The 19,589-nt window shown below is 43.6% G+C and overlaps 1 protein-coding gene across 1 annotated transcript in view; it reads right to left on the bottom strand.

Moving 5' to 3' along the window:
* The window catches only part of pcsk6 (proprotein convertase subtilisin/kexin type 6), a 97,078-nt gene that overhangs the window by 43,304 nt on the left and 34,185 nt on the right, over positions 1–19,589 (bottom strand). The window contains exons 9-11 of the mRNA XM_084154760.1: positions 14,967–15,067; positions 13,454–13,557; positions 10,043–10,160 (exon numbers count right to left, since the gene is read on the bottom strand). Coding sequence (XP_084010886.1) covers positions 10,043–10,160; positions 13,454–13,557; positions 14,967–15,067 — 323 coding nt within the window. The remainder of the gene's footprint in view (positions 1–10,042; positions 10,161–13,453; positions 13,558–14,966; positions 15,068–19,589) is intronic.

Genomic DNA, 19,589 nt, shown 5'->3' with positions numbered 1-19,589 from the left:
TTTCATAGCCGATCATTTAGAGTTGAAAACAGCAGGTCTGGGACAGGTAGGGGTTTCGTAGCCGCAGGCAGAACAGTTGAAACTGGAATAGCAGCAAGGCCAGGCGGACTGTTCAATGACTACAGCTCAGCGTTCAACACCATAGTGCCCTCAAAGCTCATCACTAAGCTAAGGATCCTGGGACTAAACACCTCCCTCTGCAACTGGATCCTGGACTTCCTGACGGGCCGCCCCCAGGTGGTAAGGGTAGGTAACAACACATCTACCACGCTGATCCTCAACACGGGGGCCCCTCAGGGGTGCGTGCACAGTCCCCTCCTGTACTCCCTGTTCACCCATGACTGCATGGCCAGGCACGATTCCAACACCATCATTAAGTTTGCCGACGACACAACAGTGGTAGGCCTGATCACCGACAACGATGAGACAGCCTATAGGGAGGTGGTCAGAGACCTGGCCGTGTGGTGCCAGGATAACAACATCTCCCTCAACGTGACCAAGACAAAGGAGATGATTGTGGACTACAGGGAAAAAAAGATGACTGAGCACGCCCCCATTCTCATCGACAGGGCTGTAGTGGAACAGGTTGACAGCTTGAAGTTCCTTGGTGTCCACATCACCAATTAATTAACTATCATGGTCCAAACACACCAAGACAGTCGTGAAGAGGGCACGACAAAGCCTATTCCCCCTCAGGAGACTGAAAAGATTTGGCATGGGTCCTCAGATCCTCAAAAAGTTCTACAGCTGCACCATCGAGAGCATCCTGACTGGTTGCATCACCGCCTGGTATGGCAACTGCTCGGCCTCCGACCGCAAGGCACTACAGAGGGTAGTGCGTACGGCCCAGTACATCACTGGGGCCAAGCTTCCTGCCATCCAGGACCTCTATACCAGGCGGTGTCAGAGGAAGGCCCTCAAAATGGTCAAAGACTCCAACCACCCTATTCATAGACTGTTCTCTCTGCTACCGCACGGCAAGCGGTACCGGAGCGCCAAGTCTAGGTCCAAAAGGCTTCTCAACAGTTTCTAGCCCCAAGCCATAAGACTCCTGAACAGCTAATCATGGCTACCTGGACTATTTGCACTGCCCCCCCACCCCATCTTTTTATGCTGCTGCTACTCTTAATTATTTATGCATAGTCACTTTAACTCTACCCACATGTACATATTACCTCAACTACCTCAACTAGCTGGTACCCCCGCACATTGACTCTGCACCGGTACCCCCCTGTATATAGCCTCCCTACTGTTATTTTATTTTACTTCTGCTCTTTAAACCTTAAATGGTCGAGCATTTTGCCATGTCCTTTTGGTTTGTTTTGCCCTGTAGTCGCTGCCAGTTTGGAAGCCTTTGTTAAGGCCTCTAGAAGTGCAAGTGATATAAAACACCAAATATTCATTGATACTGTATGCTGTAATGTGGAAACACTTAGCAGCCAAACTGCTTGCACCAATCCCATGTAATTCCAGTAAAATATTGTGAAATATGAACCCCTCCCCTCATGAAATGTCATTAATTAATGTATTCATTCATTATTTTCGATTACACTAGTATTTACTTTTTTACAGCATAATACAGTCAATTTTATTGTATTGTACTGTGTGTCATTACAGGTGTACTGTAATATGAAATACATAATTCTACTGGCCACTGAGCTGCCTGTAAGCTACTGTCAAATTCATGTTAACCCCTTTACAGTGAGCATTATAAAGCTGTAAATGCATGTTCAGGCTCTGGTTTCTCTTTTTCCCAACTGATCTTCACTCACAGCCTCTGGTGGGCACATATTCAAAGCCAGATCCTAGCAACAAACTGTGTTCACATTTGAATGTGGGTTTGGCTGCAACACAATGCCACAGGCTTATTCATCTGTTTTCATAGGCAACACGTAATAACAGTTATATTTCCACTGATCTATGAACACATTAATCAGTTTAAAGCCATTGAATCACAGTTGCTTTGTTTATGACCCACAGATGGCAAGTCAATGACTCTGATTTGGACAACACAGAACTACAGTGCTATGAAAAAGTATTTGCCCCCTTTCTAATTTTCTCTTCTTTTGCATATTTGTGATACTGAATGTTATCAGATCTTCAACCAAAACCTAAAATTAGATAAAGGGAACATAAGTGAACAAATAACACAACATTATTTCATTTATTTCATAAACAAAGTTATGCAACACCCAATTCCCCTGTGTGAAAAAGTAATTGCCCCCTTACACTCAATAACTGGTTGTGCCACCTTTAGCTGCAATGACTCCAACCAAATGCTTCCTGTAGTTGTTGATCAGTCTCTCACGTCGCTGTGGAGGAATTTTGGCCCACTCTTCCATGCAGAACTGCTTTAACTCAGTGACGTGTGGGTTTTTAAGCATGAACTGCTCATTTCAAGTCCTGCCACAACATCTCAATTGGGATTAGGTCTGGACTAGGCCATTCCAAAACTTCCAATTTGTTGCTTTTTAGCCATTTTCATGTAGACTTGATTGTGTGTTTTGGATCATTGTCTTGTTGCATGACCTAGCTGCGCTTCAGCTTCAGCTCACAGACGGATGGTCTGACATTCTCCTGTAGAATTCTCTGATACAGAGCAGAATTCATGGTTCCTTCTACTAAGGCAAGTCGTCCAGGTCCTGAGGCAGCAAAGAATCCCCAAACCATCACACCACCATGCTTGACCTTTGGTATGATGTTCTTACTGTGGAATGCAGTGTTTGGTTATCGCCAGGCATAACGGGACACATCTCGTCCAAAATCCAACTGAAGACCAACAGTATGTGTGTTTGTGCATGCGTGTGTGTGGGTGAGTAAGTGAGAGAGAAAGAGTGTGTTTGTGTGTGTGTGTGTGAGAGAGAGAGCAAGAGAGAGAGAGAGAGAGAGAGAGAGAAGGAGAAAGAGAGAGAAGGCGAGTGTGTGTTTGCATGTGTTTGCATGCATGTGTGTGTGTGACAGAGTGTGCCACGTCACACTGAAGGACACGTTGTCACCGATCAATAATCAAAGCAGAGTGTCACGTTGCAAACAACAGTCCTCAATGCCCTCCAGTGCTACTATACTTGACTGTGGTTGCATCCCAAAATGGCACCCTTTGGGCCCTGGTCAAAAGTAGTGCACTATATAGTGAATAGGCTGCCATTTGGGATGCACCCTGTGTTAAGAATCTGTGTCAGGAACACGGCCTTTGATGGACGTGCTACTGTACATAATCAAATCCTTATTCCTCATTAGACATTTGACTTCTATTATCAGGAGGCTCCAGCTCCTATCCAAGGGAGTCAAATGAGGTGATGACATTTGGATCGCTGAGTCGGGCAAAACCACTCACAGGCAGTCAGGGTAGTAGTACAGTAAATAATGGAAGATCTAAGTTGATTTTGGTTTAGCGGACTGACATGCACACGTGCACAGAATACCCAACTCATATTGAGTGAGATGTTTTTAGAGAGGGACATTTTCAGAAAGCTTTGTTAGGGTTGAGTTGAAGATATCTCGTTACAGTTATTGTGAAAACCTACGGGATGGTAGCTCTACAGGAACAGGGTTGGAGTTAAAACCTACAGGAGGGTAGCTCTACAGGAAAAGGGTTGGAGTTAAAACCTACAGGCGGTAGCGCTACAGGAAAAGGGTTGGAGTTTAAACCTACAGGAGGGTAGCTCTACAGGAACAGGGTTGGAGTTAAAACCTACAGGAGGGTAGCTCTACAGGAACAGGGTTAGAGTTAAAACCTACAGGAGGGTAGCTCTACAGGAATAGGGTTGGAGACCCCTGCACTAGGGTCTATAGGCACTTGTGTAGATCTGAAAGGAACTGATAGGTGTAAATAATTCATGTGGTCAGGAACAATTCCTGGCAATACGTATGACCAATATGGTAATAGCTCCACCTTACCCTAATATTTTCTCCATAGCGTCTTCGCCAATGTTTCTAGATCTACAAGTGCCTAGGGAGTAAAGGCGTCAGCATGTTTCGGTTCGGCTGGCGCCTAGCTAGGCCAACCCGCTAGGCCAACCCGCTAGGCCAACCCGCTAGGCCAACCCGCTAGGCCCAACCCGCTAGGCCCAACCCGCTAGGCCCAACCCGCTAGGCCAACCGAACGAGTGTGCTCCCATACTCCCATATTAGACTATCACTTGAAAAACGAGTCCTAGCAATAGCAAACATCTCAAGATGGACAAACTAATAGTCAAATAGTCAAATTAATCTAAGATAACTCAAGAAATCTGTCATTAATTTTGCAGAGGAGATCTTAGTCGCGCAATTTTACATCTAACTAAGATGTTTGCATGAAAACGATTTGTCTCTCGTTGAAGAATCCCTACTGTTGACCAAGCCAAAGACCTTGCCGAAGACCAAAACAAACAAAGACGTCACAAAATGTCGTCATAATATATGCACTAAGTGTTCCGAACTGTTTCGGGTGTAATGCATGCGGACGCCTTAAGAGAGTGGCTGACCTTTAACCTCTTAGAGCTAATTGAGGACTGTTTTTATTGGCTAAGAGCGGCTGTATGAGAGAACAATCGTTTGGTTTTCTCATATTCTTTGCGAAAGACGCACAGTGCCAGAAAGAAAGAAGCATATTTCCCAGAAAGAGGTAGAAAATGTATTGCATTTCAATGCAAGAATAACTTTCTGTGAAAGCTTCTATAGAAATGTGAAGATAATACATTAAAGCCTTTCAAAAATGATTTTCTAAACAAGAAGAGTGCCTTGAGCATCCTGGAGAAAAAAAGTAAGCTCTGAACCTATTCAATGTTTTTCCATTGCAAAGTGGTGAATGTTTTTCTCAAATATGGTTTCCTCGAAGCAAAGTCATGTTTTCTCTTTCCTTCCTGTTTTTCTGTGAAGGACTGAGTCAGAAGCAGTATCACTGTTATCCAAGCCTGGGGCCACTCACAAACCAAAGACAACCAGACATCTGAAACATACTGCTACCCTAAAAGCTCCTCTTTCCTGAAACGACTGTATTAGACAGATTGACTGTTTTATAGACTGCATGGGGTGTTAGAGGAGAGTTGTGTTACTAAGGGAAGTACACAGGCAGTGACATAATTAATAGAAAGCAGCCAATGTGAAACTGTATTACAGTCACACATCATTGGCTAACTGACTTTCTTAGAAGAAAAGTGCTATCTAGAACATAAGAGGGTTCTTCGGCTGTCCCTATAGGATAACCTTTTAAGAACCATTTTGGCTCCAGGTAGAACCCTTTTGGGTTCCAGGTAGAACCCTTTCCACAGAGGGTTCTACATGGAACCCAAAAGGGTTCTACCTGAAACCAAAAAGGGTTATACCGGGAACCAAAAAGGGTTCTCCTATGGGAACAGCCAAAGAACCATTTTGGAATCCCTGAGCAGTTTTTCTTCCTCTATGGCAGCTTGACCACTGCCTCTTAAGCCTAATGTATATCATACATCAGTGGAGGCTCCTCAGAGGAGGAAGGGGAGGACCATCCCCCTCAGTGAATTTCATAAAAATAAAATAGTGAAACATTAAATAAGTTATCCTTTTTAGATGAAACTATACTAAATATATTCAGGTCATCAAATCATTGATTTAATCACACTGTTTTGCAATGAAGGTCTACAGTAAGCTCAACAGCACTCTGTAGGGTAGCACCATGGTGTAGCCGGAGGACAGCTAGCTTCTGTCCTGCTCTGGGTACATCGACTTCAATACAAAACCTAGGTGGCTCGTGGTTCTCACCCCCTTCCATAGACTTACACAGTAATTATGACAACTTCCGGAGGACGCCCTCCAACTTATCAGAGCTCTTGCAGCATAAACTGACATGTTGTTCACCCAATCAAAGGATCAGAGAATGAATCTAGTATTGAAAGCATAAGCTACAGCTAGCTAGCACTGCAGTGCATAAAATGTGGTGAGTAGTTGACTCAAAGACAGAAAAAGACAATAGTTCACCAGTTTTGAACAAATTCATTTCTTCAAAAATGAAGGAGAAGCAAGAGAGAGAGAGAGCTATATTTTATTGTATTTTTTTCACTTTAACTTTTACTTACTTAGCTAGCGAATGCAGCTAGCTAGTTTAGTATACTCAAACACCCGGCTCAAACAGTGAGGGATGCTATGTTAGCTTGCTGGCTATGGCTATCCAACATTGGAACTCTTCCAAGGTTTTATTAATTTATTGCCGCAAGGGCCCGCCGGTGTAAGTGCTAAACTGCTTGCTGCTGACTGTACACTGTACTGCATGATTGTAGCGTGTTTACTAACATGTTAGTTTAAGTAGCTATGTTGACTATGACATTAATAGGGTGACAACGATGTAGGCTGTGTGTAGCGGTTAGCGTTTATGATATGAAGGTTTGGCTTGGAAAGGTTTCTTCGCCTGGTCACAGACAGCTGATGTATTGTGCACTGAAGTCCACAAATTAAGGGAAAAGGTGAGAGGAGGAGAGCACGTAGATGCCAGAAGGAATTATACAACAACCAAAGAGATCATGTTGTTTGTATGTGGCTGCTATGAAAGTGAACCGTGTTTGCGTGTGATCAGGGGTGTATTCATTCTGCCAATTCTGTTAAAAAACATTTCTTAAACGGAAGCAAACGGAACAAAATGGGGATAAACATACCTGAATAATCGTCCTCCTCATCTTAAACGGCACCGACCGCCACTGTCGTACGTACATTCATGAGAAATTAGCTACACAAAATGGTGTTCTTGCGTTGAGTTAATAAATCCTCTTAGATTTAAAGTCCCCATGTGGTTCTGGTACCGGTTCCGACCGATATTTTCATTTATAAATCGATCTGTGCACACCATAGATGGAAATGGCTTGCATTGAGAGATAGCCCTTGTTCCCACGGCCAGAGCAGTATCTTTTCTGAGCCTGTGTGACGTAGGATTTGAAATCTGAAACCAATTGAAGCTGGGATGTCCCTCCTACCATTTCATTCACTCTTCCGACAGTCCAACTCCTGGCTGAATCCTACGTCACAGCCACTGACAAAGCACTTGCCTGCAATCGTTACATCGTAGCGCAGCAGGAGAGAGTGGTTTCATCACGGTAGCACATTCAGAGATAGATTTATAGCCATTAATCTAAAAGAAACAAAAACAAAAACACTGCCTGTTTTTCATAGACGCACCAGATTAATATTATTAATAAGATGAATGAGATGAACGGAGAGTTCCTATCAAGTTCAGGAAGCTATGCTAGAGCTCTGTGAGATGTTCACAGCGATGGGGCAGACGTTTTGATCAAGAGAGACCTTTAGAAAATATGCACATTTTCTCTAACACTAAACATACAAATATGTATTTTACAGTTATAAGGAAGGTGAAATCTTATAGTTAGTTGTTTTATAATTTGATTATGCTATATTTAGAAAGCGTATAAATCATTTCAAGCCTTATTCATACAGTGTTGTTGAATAGGAAATATATCATATAATATATTTCATATTTTCATATTTGTATTTTATTTGTACTGTGTACTTCAGCTTGTGTCCTCAAAAGTGACTACACCTCAGCAATTTATAAAAAAAAATATCAGAAAGGTGAGATTCTAACCTTTGAGTATGCAACATTACTAGTTATTGTTTATGGCCCTCTCATGATAAATAATCACTTTTGGGGATTAAGTAGATTACATTTAGTTATATTTAACTGGTTAAAAACAGCCGAGGTTCACACGTCTGCGTATTTTTGTTATGCAACTACACAGGATCACCATTTTGCGTAGTTAATTGTAGTTCTTGCTTTACACATCCGCTGTTCTCACTCACATGCAACCAACCAGGGATCTGTATGGGTTTTGTGTGGCAGGAATTAGTTGAGAGGTTCTGGCCCATGCACAAACACACGCAGGCACTCACACACACACACACACGCCCACACAAGCCATCCTCCTCTCTGATCCCTGTGTATCTCCGGAGCCACGTCTAAGAATGATGAGAAACTGTTCTCTGTTCAAATGGAACACTAGCACCACAGCTGCAGTACCAGAACATAGTGCCCTAGCAGCTCCCCTGTGCACCCATAAAATATGTCCCCCAGTTTGTGCCAGGCACAACAGCACCATGGTAATGATAGCTAACATGACTCAGCTCGGTCCATTGTCAACCTTGGCAGAGAAGGAGTCATTCCTATGATAAGGGAATGAAAAGAAACACAGCATTTGATATTTCCCCTATTTCTCAGTGTTTTTGGTAGCGTAAAAACCAGTGGTTTTTTAAATAAACCATTAAAAGGGGCAATCAGCAGCAGAAACTAACAACATTTCTGGTAAAAAGCTGAGGGATGGGGCTGGAGAAATGTAATGAATTAAAATCATAAACAGAGCTATGGATGCAAGGACTGACCATGCATGATATGAAGATGATCGTTTTAACCATGTTTTGAGGCTATATAGTGTTTGTTTACATTTACTTTGCTGACAAACATTGGAGTAAAACAAACTTATATTTTGGGTTCTGATGACAGTTGAACTAAGCTCATGAGGCATTTATACGTTATATTCTTCAATAATCAATGGGTAGATATCAGTCCAAACATGGATGTAGCAACTGCTGATTGCCCCTTTAAATGCAAAGTAGCTCCCTATGGGTCTATGACTAACGTCTGAGTGGGTTTTTGGCCGGACGGTGTGCCAGTTTTCACTTCTCATTCTCTGGCTGGTTTGGAATGGAATGACATCTTCACATCGTTACATAAACAAACAACCCGCCATTTTGTTTCTCTCAAGTCAAGTGGATGGCGGCCAGGCAGTCACTGACCCTAGATGGATCCAGTTTTATGTCCTATAGGGAATAGGGCTCAAACGTAATGCACTATTCAGGGAATATGGATGAAACGTAGTGCACTATATAGGGAATATGGATGAAACGTAGTGCACTATATAGGGAATAGGGATGAAACGTAATGCACTCACACACACACATACATAAACACACGCACACACACCTCACAATCCCCTAAATCCACTCTGATGATTTCCACCCCAAAGAAAATATAAAGAGTGTTTTGCGTCTAACTGAAGGTGTTACAGGAGGGGGTCGCAGTTCCGGAGCGACCCACTAGGTGTCATCCTCCGACAACCTTATGCACTTCCTTACTTACAGTCTGGACTAATCATCATCCTATTGGTGTGACCTGTGTCTACCTGTTCACCTGTGTATTTATGCCCTTACTTCCCTGTGTTCCCTTGCTCAGTTTTCTCTGCTAGTTTCTCTATGCTCAGCAGTACTAATCAGTGTCTGATCGGAGAAGTATGTACAGGTACTCAAGAAGTGTTCTCCCTGTTTCTCTATTATTTCAGTCATAGTTACTATTTCGTATTTTGGCTGTCAGCCTGTTTTTGGAGACTTATTTGCTCCACCTTTTTTTTATCGTGTTAAGTCCGTTGTTTTGTATCCTGGCTTCGGGACCACCAGTAAAGATCCTTGTTTCACCATCTCTGCCTACTGCCTACTGTCTATCCTGCATCACACCTGGGTCACACCTCACACCAACCCTTACATGAAGGTTAGGGTGTAACCAAGTTCATCTGGCATTAAACGACTCTGTTTTTATTATCTTATAATAATAATAATAATACTCAGTACCTCCATGTGCTTCATAAACACCCAGACGCTACGCTGCTTCAACCTTTTTGAAGGCGAGACGGCCTGCTATGAGCTCATCATGCGTAGCCATGCTCCAATTACTGACAATATCCTCCTGATGAAAATAAATGCTTTTAATTGCAAAGTATTGTCATCATCAGATCCCTGTTTTCACATATTCTAGTTTATTACAGCTAGAGTATAACACTAGTGGTTATGGGAGGGAGGAGGATGGGTGTGTGTGTGTTCATGTGTGAGTTTGTCTGTCCAGTAGAACAAGGAATTGTGTGAGCTATACTCGTTACAATTCTATCTGCAACAGTCTGAATGTTTCACCAAATATGCCACAGCCCTCCTGAATGAGTATTTGAAAGTTTTTTAAACGTTTTTTGAATGTTTTCCAAACGTTCCATGTTGGCTTGGCACAAAGTGAACCACATATCCGGTAGGGCGTTACTCTCCTCACCTGGTACGTCGTTCAGACATCCTAGTACAGGTGTGCTGGGTAGGAACACTCCTCCACTTCTTAGCCTCCACCACCATACCCTCCGCATCCACCAGCCCAAAGCCATACAGGTGACTCACTGAGAGAGAGGGAGGGAAGGAGGGGTAGAGAGAGAGAGAGAGAGAGAGAGAGAGAGAGAGAGAGAGAGAGAGAGAGAGAGAGAGAGAGAGAGAGAGAGAGAGAGAGAGAGAGAGAGAGAGAGAGAGAGAGAGAGACAGAGGAGTTGGACCTGTGTCTAAATGGATGAGTGAAGCTTCTAAAGAGAAAGCTCACCTAAATTATTATATTCTCTTTCTTGAACTGGTGTAACTACTACTTAGCTGATGGTGGATTATGAGAAACAGTTAACATGTTACACCTTCCTCTCCAGGGGCCTCATGTATCAATCTTGCGTACGCACGAAAACACGGCGTACGCCAGCTTTCACGTTCACGGTCAGATGTACTAACAGTGAAATTAACGTAAGAATGTGCGTTCTTCCACGTAAACTTCAGGCCTGGCGTACGTACATTTTTGTGATGTTTGTCCGTTGGCGACTCATAGAGGCAATAAAGTGAAGTGGCAAACATTACACTACGAACTGTTCTATCGCACCTGCCAGATATTGCTTATAATTTGTAATTGATAAATGATTTGCCATATTATTGTCACACGAGTCTTATTAGAATATTCTATTAATTATGCAATTAAGTAAGAACATATATAAAGGATGTGAAAATTGATACAACCCGTCTAGCAATGGCAGCTTTGGCTTTATTAGAAGACATTTTCAATGGACAAATCCGGAGAGAACGAGTTTTTAGGGACCACGGTGATTTTCTGGCCCACGACGATGACTGGCTCATCAGCCGTTTCAGATTTCCAAGGGCTATACTCTTGGAGCTCTGCGCTGAGTTGGGTCCGAATTTGGAAAGAGAGACAGTGAGGAGCCACGCATTACCCGTTCCTTTACAGGTGCTTACTACACTTGGTTTCCTAGCAACCGGTTCTTTCCAAAGAGAACTGGCAGACCGCTCAGGAATAAGCCAGTCGTGTTTGAGCCGTGCAATGCCACCTGTATGGGACGGCATCATCCGCTTGTCTACCAGGTATATAACGTTCCCATACGATGCAGGTGACCAGCCAAACATCAAAGCGCAATTTGCAGCGATAGCCGGTTTTCCTAATGTAATCGGAGCGATCGACTGCACACATATTGCTATAAAGGCGCCATCTGAAGACGAATTTGCATATGTGAATCGGAAACATTTCCATTCAATAAATGTGCAGATTATATGTGATGCACAAATGCGCCTAACAAATATTGTGGCAAGGTGGCCTGGGTCAACCCATGATTCATATATCCTTACAAACAGCATGGTTGGGATGAGACTCCAAGCTGGCAGGGTGCGCGATGGGTGGCTACTTGGTAAGTTATGCATTTAAATGTATGGTTCTATCTAAAAGTAAAATGTTTGTGTCTGTAATTATTATTACTGCCCATCAGGAGACAGTGGTTATCCACTAAAGACGTGGCTGTTAACCCCCCTCACCAACCCACAAACTGACTGAGAGCGCAGATACAATGATGCCCATTCCCGCACTCGGTCAGTTGTGGAGCGGGCGATTGGGCAGCTGAAATGTCGGTGGCGCTGCCTTGACAGGACCGGGGGGATGCTGTTATACCGCCCTGACAAGGTTTGCCGCATCATACTGGCCTGTGGAGTGCTGCACAATGTCGCGCACAGGCATGGCATACCCCTTGGTGAGGTGGGGGCACCGCCAGATGACCCTGACCCAGGACCAGTATATGTGCAGCACAATCAACAAGCCATTCAGGCCCGTCAACGTGTAATTGCGACAATATAAATGGTACTCAGACACAAAGTTCATTTTTTGACCAATTCTTTTAATGAATGGCTTATTTCTGTGAGTGCGTCAGTGACATTTTTAAGGTGACTGTTCATTTCTTCAATGGCCCTAACAATTTGTTGTTGTGACTCCAGAACAGCATGCGTCAAGACACGGCCAGATGGACGGGCTTCAGCACTGGGGGGAACATTAGAGACACGGGAGACGCTGGACTGAATGGGCTCTGGCTGCTCAGGTGGTGCGGACTCTGAGTGCGTGCCAGTGGACGTTCCTGCGGTTCCTAAGTCCAATTAAACACAGGCACATCTTAACAGTAATTTGAGTCTGTTCCTTATTAATGGGTACACGCATTTGCAATAAAAGCAGTGGATACGTGAAATCTCTGGTGTACCTTTTGCTATATTGCATGCATTTTAAAATTAAACGGTGGCTGGCTATGTATATCAAAGTTAAGGAAATAAATCTGAGTCACCTTGCTGGCAGTCCTGTAGTATATCCGAGTCTCCTACATCAGCGGATACGATTCCAGAGATTAACGTGTCTCCTACAATAGAGGCAACTCTCTGATCAAAGGGTGCAAGTTCATCGGTCCCTGTACCACCGCCTGTTCTGCCCACACTTTGTCGGTGCGCAGCAGTTCTCCGCTTAACTTCCACCTTTATGTCTGACCATTTCTTCTTCAGTTCATTTACGGTGCGACTCTCAGATCCCACCGCGTTGACGGCATCAGACAAACTCGCCCACTCTTTTTTCTTTCTTTTGTTATTAATTCCAGAGGACAGATTTCCAAATAAAATATTTTTTCTTGTTTCTACCTCTGATAGTAGCACCTCTAATTCGTTTTCAGTGAAATTTCGTTTCTTGCTTGCTTTAGCCATGTTCTTGCAGGTTTCTTTTGCCAAATTGGACTAATTACCATATTTAAATTGATTTAATTGAGGGAGGAGACAGGGTGTGGTGTGGTGCTCGTGCATGTGCGCTCAATTTCGCGTTGATTGGGATGTACAAAGAGAATGTATGTGGAATGCTGCGTACGCAGAGATTCATACATCAGATTTTTTTGGTGCGTACGCACATTTATGGCTTTGTCCGTACGCAATGTTTTAGTATGAATTCAACGCAAGTCTTTGTACATGAGGCCCCTGGTGAAGCGATAAGAGAGGGACCAGCCCTAATCAAGCACACACATGCATGCACGCATGTACACACACACACTCAAACACACACCCCACACACACACACACACTCAGCCCTACAGTGTGCCTTGTGAGTCGAAAGGCAAGCAATTAATTGGAAATCATAAACCAACACAAGTGCTGGAACAGAACAAATATGTGCAATGGCTGGGGGATATCTGAAGGCTGGGGGATATCTGAAGGCTGGGGGATCTCTGAATGCTGGGGGATCTCTGAATGATGGGGGATCTCTGAATGATGGGGGATCTCTGAATGATGGGGGATCTCTGAATGATGGGGGATCTCTGAATGCTGGTACAGGAGGAGTTCAATGTACAGTAGCTACCTCTGTGTCCGGCTGCGTTGGTCTTCCAGTCGTTGGCCTTCAGGTGGACAGGCCTGGACGTCTTGACCAGCAGGTGCTGGACATCTCTCCAGCTGACCAATGGGCTGGAACAACAGAAATAAATAATGGTTGTGTTCATTAGGCACCAAACGGGGGGGAAATAGACTGAAACAGGCAGGGGCTACCTGGACATTCGTTTTCCATTGCAAAGTGTATTTTTGTTGTTGCATGCCCTAATGAACAAGACCCAGACACATGTGTCAAATTCCATGAAATACTAAAGTTTTGATTTAGCACGGGGTTTGTGCCCAGGTCTTAAGGAAATGGCAAAGAAGGCAGTCGGAAATTACAGCTTTTTCCCCATTTTTACAGCTTTTTCCCCATTTTTCTCTTTATACAGTATGGCCAAAAGAAGTAAACTATAGAAAACAGTCAAACGTATTTGCACGAGTCATGTCCCTCACAATTCACTTACAAATAGCCTGACGTTTTACTTCATTTAAATCATTTTGAAGATCAATTTGCTCACTAAAATCTGATGTAGAGTGATCAAATTCAATGTACCCCATTCTGCAGTCGTATCATTGTGTATCATTGTCTAGTCGTGTATTAAGCACGTACTTAGAGCAGTAAAAATAAATGTTTTGGCATACCCGTGGTATACGATATACCACGGTTGTCAGCCAATCAGCATTCAGGGCTCGAACCACCCAGTTTATAATTGTGTATTAAGCACATAGTCTATATATCCATGGCTACTCCCGCTCTCTAGGGGACAACTATGAGCTTCATGACCCAGTAATAGCAGTAACAAGATAAGATAGAATACTAACAAGATGTGTTAATGACGTTCTATCTATTCTTATCTTAAATTATTCTCTGTTATCTACAGATGTAGGAATAGTCTAATAGTCCCTGATCTACAGGTGCAGAGCTGCTGAAGGTCTGAACACAAATCACCCCTGCTACTACCTGTTTTCCTCAGTTCAAATGTGTGTGCGTGATGCGTGCGTTTGGCGTGCGTGCCAAAACATCCCATGAACCATTCTCCTAAAAGAATGTGCCCCCTAAAAAGGAATGTCCTTCCACAGTAATGAACCTGTTATGGGAAAAAAGCCACTATGTTGAGACTCCAGAGTCTGTGCAACGTCAAGATAGGACCTCCTTGACAGGACAGCCAGTGGACAGATGTCAGTGAATGGTCTAATCAGACCGACGGACAGACAGATAGACAGACAATGAGCAAGGAGAGTGGGAGAGAGGGTTAGACTAAAAAGAGAGAAAGAGGAGGATACAGTAAAAAGAGATAGAGAGAGAAATGAAAGATAGAGAACAAGATCCAAACGGATGGACAGAAGACAGAAGGAGCAAGGAGAGAGAGAGGAAGAGGGATGAAGAAAAAGGGAGTGGGAAAAATAAATAAATAAAAACAGATGGACAAAAGACAGAAGCAAGAAAAGAGGGATGAGGGGGAGAGGGAGAGGAGGGGGAGAGGAGAGAGAGGGGTACTGACTTGGCCTCCAGAGCGAGAGCGATGACCCCGGCCACCATGGGAGCTGACACAGAGGTGCCAGTGTGGCCGTCAGTACAGCGCTGCCGCAGGTCTGTGGTCACCTGAGAGAAGAGACAACGACAGACGTTACATCTTATTCATTCATCATCTTTCTTTAGATTCATTTCTTCTTGAGTTAGAATGGCTGCCGCAAAGACTGACACTCAGAAATGTGTTTCCTAAGCCACACAATGCGCTGTACAACCAGTTACCTTTCGAGACACACAGGACTATAGTAATACTTCATACATTCTATTTACAGTAATATCTACAGTTATTTACAGTAGTGATAACATAATAATGACTAAATACAGCAATCTTGGGCTGTGTCCTAATACTCTTAAGCGGCTTCCTTTTCTTGTTCCCTTTGCCACTACACTCTCACTCACATATGACATTCTCACAAATCAATAGTCATGATGGCAAGGAGACAGCAGTGATTGGAGGCTATTTTGGACTTCTGGCGAGGACAGACCAATTGACTGTTAACTGGATGCCGGAGCAGGGAGCACAGTCAAGGCTTGTTAAAGTACATGACAGATAGGTGAAGGGAGGAGGGCAGAGAGCAGGTCTGCTTGTTGTAACCCCACCACCACCAGGAAGAGTAGCTGCTGCGTTTGCAGTTAATGGGGATCCTAATAAATACCAAATACCACCACTGCCCAACCATGTGCACTGGGCTGAGGCCACAGGTTCAGCTTCTGCTAAACTCAGTAAATATTATTCTCAATTTGGTCCCTGTAAAACTAACCAGGACACCCACAGTGTTGGCCTAGACCACAGGCAGGGGAGGGGGCAGCGAGAGGTACAGGATCCACAGCCCAGGGGCTGTATCAAGCGTCTCACTGCTACTTGGAGATAATATAATAATAATATGCCATTTAGCAGACGCTTTTATCCAAAGCGACTTACAGTCATGCGTGCATACATTTTTTGTGTATGGGTGGTCCCGGGGATCGAACCCACTACCTTGGCGTTACAAGCGCCGTGCTCTACCAGCTGAGCTACAGAGGACCACAGGAGATGCTTGACAAATACAGCCCCTGAGCCCAGGAGGCCAGAGCCCCACCCCGAGTTATCACACTAGGGGCTTAAAGGGATAGTTCACCCAAATTACAAAATTGCATATTACATTTTGTTTCCTTACCTTGGAAGCAGTCAATGAAAAACTGCAAGACACAGTTAGTTTTGTTTACCTATGCCCATGCTACCAACCTCTAAAATTTGCATTTTGAGATGATTTGGACCTGAAATTTAAAGCTGGAATATTATTTTTTAATCATGTTGTGCGGCACTCTTTAAAGGATACTTCTACTTTGGGATACATTGACTGTCATAAGTTTTTTAGAAAATGCTTATGTTAGCAGTTAGTGGTAATGGCTATGTACAGTGCATTCGGAAAGTATTCAGACCCCTTCACGTTTTCCACATTTTGTTATGTTACAGCCTTATTCTAAAATTGATTAAATAAAATAGTCATCAATCTACACAAAATACCCCATAATGACAAAGCGAAAATCGTTTTTTTTTAAACATTTTTGCTAATGTATAAAATACAAAAAACTGAAATATCACATTTATGTAAGTATTCAGACCCTTTACTCAGTACTTTGTTGAAGCACCTTTGGCAGCGATTATAGCCTCAAGCCTTCTTGGGTATGACGCTACAAGCTAGATACACCTGAATTTCAGGAGTTTCTCCCATTCTTCTCTGCAGATCCTCTCAAGCTCTGTAAGGTTGGACGGGGAGCGTCGCTGCACAGTTATTTTCAGGTCTTTCCAGAGATGTTTGATCGGATTCAAGTCCGGGCTCTGGCTGGGCCACTCAAGGACATTAGGAGCCTTCGCCCCAGTCTGAGGTCCTGAACGCTTTGGAGCAGGTTTTCAACAAGGATCTCTCTGTACTTTGCTCCGTTCATCTCTCCCTTGATCCTGACTAGTCTCCCAGTTCCTGCCACTGAAAGACATCCCCACAGCATGATGCTGCCACCAGCATGCTTCACCGTAGGGATGGTGCCAGGTTTCCTTCAGACGGGACGCTTGGCATTCAGGCAAAGAGTTCAATCTTGGTTTCATCAGACCAGAGAATCTTGTTTCCATTGGTCTGAGAGTCCATTAGGTGCCTTTTTGCAAACTCCCAGCGGGCTGTCATGTGACTTTTACTAAGGAGTGACTTCCGTCTGGCCACTCTACCATAAAAGCCTAATTGGTGGAGTGCTGCAGAGATGGTTGTCCTTCTGGAAGGTTCTCCCATCTCCACAGAAGAACTCTGGAGTTCTGTCGGGTTCTTGGTAACTTCCCTGACCAAGGCCCTTCTCCCCCAATTGCTCAGTTTGGCCTGACAGTCAGCTCTAGGAAGAGACTTGGTGGTTCCAGACTTCTTCCATTTAAGAATGATGGAGGCCACTATGTTCTTGGGGACCTTCAATGCTGCAGAAATTTTTTGGTACCCTTCTCCAAATCTGTGCTTTGATATAATCCTGTCTCTGAGCTCTACGGACAATTCCTTCGACGTCAGGCTTGGTTTTTGCTCTGACATGCACTGTCAAATGTGGGACCTTATATAGGCAGGTGTGTGCCTTTCCAAATCATGTTCAATCAATTTAATTGACCACAGGTGGACTCCAATCAAGTTGTAGAAACATCTCAAGGATGATCAATGGAAACAGGATGCACCTGAGCTCAATTTCGAGTCTCATAGCAAAGGGTCTGAATACTTACGTAAATAATGTATTTCTGTTTTTTATTTTTAATACATTTGCAAAAATGTCTAAAAACCTGTTTTCACTTTGTCATTATGGGGTATTGTGTGCAGATTGATGAGGATTTATATTTATTTAATTCATTTTAGATTAAGGCTGTAACGTAACAAAATGTGGAAAAGTCAAGGGGTCTGAATACTTTCCGAATGCACTGTATACCAATCCTAAGTGTGGATTTCCGTCTCCTTGTTCCTGGACTGCTTTCAAGGTAAGGAAACACATTTAAGTTTGTAATTTTAAAGAATTGTTAAGCGAGCAGTGTGATAAAAAGTAGCGCGGCCAGGCAGGTCATGTTTCAAAAGATGCATGACTCGACCTTCGCCTCTCCAGAGCCCATTGGGGAGTTGTAGCGATGAGCCAAGGTCGAAATTTGGGGAAACATTTATGGGATAAAATACAGTTGAGGCCATACCACCCTGAACATGCCTGATCTTGTCCAGTAGCTTGTTTCAGTAGCTCAGCAGGGTCGGGCCTGGTTAGTACTTGGATGCGAGACTGCCTGGGAATACCAGGTACTGTAAGCTAAAATAAATAAATACAAATAAAAACTCTAGCCAGTGCCTCCACTACTTTCCGATTTGTGGAATGTAGTGATTTTGGGCCTGGTGCTGTAAGCAAAAAAAATACATTTATATATAAAAACCATAATAATAATTTAAGAAATGATTGCAAATGTATTGAAAGTGAAATACAGAAATATCTCATTTACATAAGTATTCACACCCCTGAGTACAGTGGGGGAAAAAAAGTATTTAGTCAGCCACCAATTGTGCAAGTTCTCCCACTTAAAAAGATGAGAGAGGCCTGTAATTTTCATCATAGGTACACGTCAACTATGACAGACAAAATGAGATTTTTTTTTCAAGAAAATCACATTGTAGGATTTTTTATGAATTTATTTGCAAATTATGGTGGAAAATAAGTATTTGGTCAATAACAAAAGTTTCTCAATACTTTGTTATATACCCTTTGTTGGCAATGACACAGGTCAAACGTTTTCTGTAAGTCTTCACAAGGTTTTCACACACTGTTGCTGGTATTTTGGCCCATTCCTCCATGCAGATCTCCTCTAGAGCAGTGATGTTTTTGGGCTGTCGCTGGGCAACACGGACTTTCAACTCCCTCCAAAGACTTTCTATGGGGTTGAGATCTGGAGACTGGCTAGGCCACTCCAGGACCCTTGAAATGCTTCTTACGAAGCCACTCCTTTGTTGCCCGGGCGGTGTGTTTGGGATCATTCTCATGCTGAAAGACCCAGCCACGTTTCATCTTCAATGCCCTTGCTGATGGAAGGAGGTTTTCACTCAAAATCTCACGATACATGGCCCCATTCATTCTTTCCTTTACACAGATCAGTCATCCTGGTCCCTTTGCAGAAAAACAGCCCCAAAGCATGATGTTTCCACCCCCATGCTTCACAGTAGGTATGGTGTTCTTTGGATGCAACTCAGCATTCTTTGTCCTCCAAACACGACGAGTTTAGTTTTTACCAAAAAGTTATATTTTGGTTTCATCTGACCATATGACATTCTCCCAATCCTCTTCTGGATCATCCAAATGCACTCTAGCAAACTTCAGACGGGCCTGGACATATACTGGCTTAAGCAGGGGGACACGTCTGGCACTGCAGGATTTGAGTCCCTGGCGGCGTAGTGTGTTACTGATGGTAGGCTTTGTTACTTTGGTCCCAGCTCTCTGCAGGTCATTCACTAGGTCCCCCCGTGTGGTTCTGGGATTTTTGCTCACCGTTCTTGTGATCATTTTGACCCCACGGGTGAGATCTTGCGTGGAGCCCCAGATCGAGGGAGATTATCAGTGGTCT

Source organism: Coregonus lavaretus, assembly GCF_964263955.1.
Source record: "Coregonus lavaretus genome assembly, chromosome: 37".
In the NCBI taxonomy this organism is placed as follows: Eukaryota; Metazoa; Chordata; class Actinopteri; order Salmoniformes; family Salmonidae; genus Coregonus; species Coregonus lavaretus.
The sequence above is the reverse complement of the archived record's forward strand: the minus strand, read 5'-3'. Positions and strand labels throughout refer to the sequence as shown.